Genomic DNA, 3,155 nt, shown 5'->3' with positions numbered 1-3,155 from the left:
GTTCTCAGTATAGTGACCCCAATATGTAGGAAGATGTTCTATATATGATCAACTGGTTCTCAGTATAGTGACCCCAATATGTAGGAAGATGTTCTATATATGATCAACTGGTTCTCAGTATAGTGACCCCAATATGTAGGAAGATGTTCTATATATGATCAACTGGTTCTTATTATAGTGACCCCAATATGTAGGAAGATGTTCTATATATGATCAACTGGTTCTCATTATAGTGACCCCAATATGTAGGAAGATGTTCTATATATGATCAACTGGTTCTTAGTACCCAGTTGATCATATATAGAACATCTTCCTACATATTGGGGTCACTTTCTCAGTATAATGACCCCAATATGTAGGAAGATGTTCTATGAATGTTCAATGAGAACACAGAAGTTATTTCCGGTTTCATATTCTGGACTGAGACTAGTGTTAATTAATTGTCATTCAAATATGACCTTTGATGGCGATATGATGAATCTCAACATGATGTTCGAGTGAAAGAACATAATTCTATATATATTTAAGTGTACTTGTAATTAATCAACTGTCTTGGTTATTTAATGTTTTATACTATTATCATATCGGGGAAAATTTGAGAATAAGCTATTTTATCAGTTTTCTTTATATTTTCATAAATAATTGGTAATATTGACTAACCTGCATTGTTCTCGCACATATATGTAAAAGTAACTTTCAGAATTTCAATAGTTTATATAAAAAACAATTTCGGTAAATGTAAAAACAAAGACTTTGAAAGTGAAAATAATAACCCCAGCTTCCAGACAAGAGTATGATAAGCTCCTAGTTATCATGTGTACAGAGATCCACTAGTTGTCGATATTCATTTCATGGTATATATGGATCACAAGGAATTTTTGTTTTCGCTCTGTTATTCAAACCCATATCCTCATAAGAAGTAACTTACCATCAAAATCAACAGTCCCACTGCCATCAGTATCAATTTCTGCAATCATTTCGTCCAGTTCATCTTCGGTGAGCTTATCATCCAAGGCCCTGAGGATGTCTCTGAGGTCCGATACGTTAATGTATCCTTGGCTTTCCTTGTCGTACATTCTAAAAGCCTCTCGAAGTTCCTCTTGCATGGCTTCAGCGTCTTCTTCAACCAGAAACTTGGCTGCTAGGGCCACGAACTCCTCGAACTCCAACTCCCCGCTGCCTAAAGTGTTAAACATCCTAAAATCCGTCAGTACGCAAAAGAACATTAGATGATTTGTTTATATAACAATAAACACAATAGATTAACTTACTTTTTTTTTTATTAATGTGTTGTTTTAGAGTGTATAAAAGTAGGAACATATTATACCTAAATATATTAGATTTTTAACATTTCAAGGATTTTATGGAAAGCTATTGCTTTCAAATTTATCCCGAAGTACAATAACAATAATGTATTTTTAACCAGTTTTCTTTTTGTTGACTTGGTGTTAGTCCCACATTTAACCAGTTTTCTTTTTGTTGACTTGGTGTTAGTCCCACATTTAACCAGTTTTCTTTTTGTTGACTTGGTGTTAGTCCCACATTTAACCAGTTTTCTTTTTGTTGATTTGGTGTTAGTCCCACATTTAACCATTTTCTTTTTGTTGACTTGGTGTTAGTCCCAAATTTAACCGGTTTTATTTCTGTTGACTTGGTGTTAGTCCCAAATTTAACCAGTTTTCTTTTTGTTGATTTGGTGTTAGTCCCACATTTAACCGGTTTTATTTCTGTTGACTTGGTGTTAGTCCCAAATTTAACCAGTTTTCTTTTTGTTGACTTGGTGTTAGTCCCACATTTAACCGGTTTTATTTCTGTTGACTTGGTGTTAGTCCCACATTTAACCAGTTTTCTTTTTGTTGACTTGGTGTTAGTCCCACATTTTACCAGTTTTCCTTTTGTTGACTTGGTGTTAGTCCCACATTTTACCAGTTTTCCTTTTGTTGACTTGGTGTTAGTCCCACATTTAACCAGTTTTATTTTGTTGACTTGGTGTTAGTCCCACAAAAGTAAAGTACGGATTCAGTTTCTCAAACAATCTCGACTGAGCTCTATGAAAACACGTTATATTTCTTAAAATAAATGAAATTAAGTTAATTTAACTATCCAAATAAGTCTAATCAGTTAATCCGGAATATGCTTTGTCAAAGGAAGTAAAATAAAGATATCCAGATTCTTCTGTATAAAAGATAATTCTCTATTGAGCTTTGTCAAAGTAAATAGGTCAAATAAACATATGTTAAGTGTCAGTGACGACAATTATGGATTCAGTTGTATGATAACAAATAATCTGGATATCTGGAACATTCTTTCTGAGCCAGTAATAGAAAAAGCTCTCTGATATCAATTGTTTTATTTGTTTGTTTGTTGTTAAGCAAAAATCTACACAATGGGTTATCTGAGCTGTGCTCACCATGGGTATCGAAACCCGGTTTTTAGTGTTATAATCCTTCACTGGGCCACTGGGAGGACATCTGCTTTCAAGGCCTGAGAAAGTTGAAAAATGTTTCTTTAATATGAACCCTTTTTATAAACACTTTCAAGTTTTCATTTAGATACCAGAGAGACCTTTCAAACAGTGCTTACCATCCTGGTCAATTTCGGAAATTAGGTCTTTCAGATCCTTTTCCTCAAAGGTCTGACCGAGAGTCCTCAGAATGGTGGACACCATGTTGGTATGGATGACTCCTTTCTTGTCCCGGTCAAACATGTCGAAAGCTTTTCTCAACACTGTAAAATAATAACTTACTTTAGAAATTCCAGTAATATATGCTAGTCCATATATTATTGAAAACTAGTGTTTTAATTAACACATTTTTTCATGTTTTTTGGAAATACATTACTGTGTAATAACCCTAATTAGTGAAATATAATTCCTGATTAGGCTTACAGACATCTACTAAACCATGAATAGTGTTTTGTTTTGTTATTAAAGCAAAGCCACATTGAGTTATCAACTGTGTCCACTGCGGGGTATCGAATTTCGTAGTTGAGCGTTGTAAGTCCGTAGAAGGACCCCACCCCTATATAATTTTTTTATTTTATTTCGCGCAAAGTTACACGAGGGCTATCTGCGCTAGCCGTTCCTAATTTAGCAGTGTAAGACTAGCGGGAAGGCAGCTAAGTCATCACCACCCACCGCCAACTTTTGGGCTACT

General features: G+C 34.6%; 1 protein-coding gene across 1 annotated transcript in view; it reads right to left on the bottom strand.

The window, feature by feature from the left end:
* The window catches only part of LOC106474426 (troponin C-like), a gene marked incomplete at its 5' end in the record, with an annotated part of 7,114 nt that extends 4,387 nt beyond the window's left edge, over positions 1–2,727 (bottom strand). Inside the window, 2 exons of the mRNA XM_022402733.1 lie at positions 929–1,180; positions 2,584–2,727. Coding sequence (XP_022258441.1) covers positions 929–1,180; positions 2,584–2,727 — 396 coding nt within the window. The remainder of the gene's footprint in view (positions 1–928; positions 1,181–2,583) is intronic.
* Between the last annotated feature and the right edge of the window lie 428 nt (positions 2,728–3,155).

Source organism: Limulus polyphemus, unplaced genomic scaffold (assembly GCF_000517525.1).
Source record: "Limulus polyphemus unplaced genomic scaffold, Limulus_polyphemus-2.1.2 Scaffold7210, whole genome shotgun sequence".
Lineage (NCBI taxonomy): Eukaryota > Metazoa > Arthropoda > Merostomata > Xiphosura > Limulidae > Limulus > Limulus polyphemus.
This window is presented reverse-complemented; position numbering and strand designations above follow the sequence as displayed.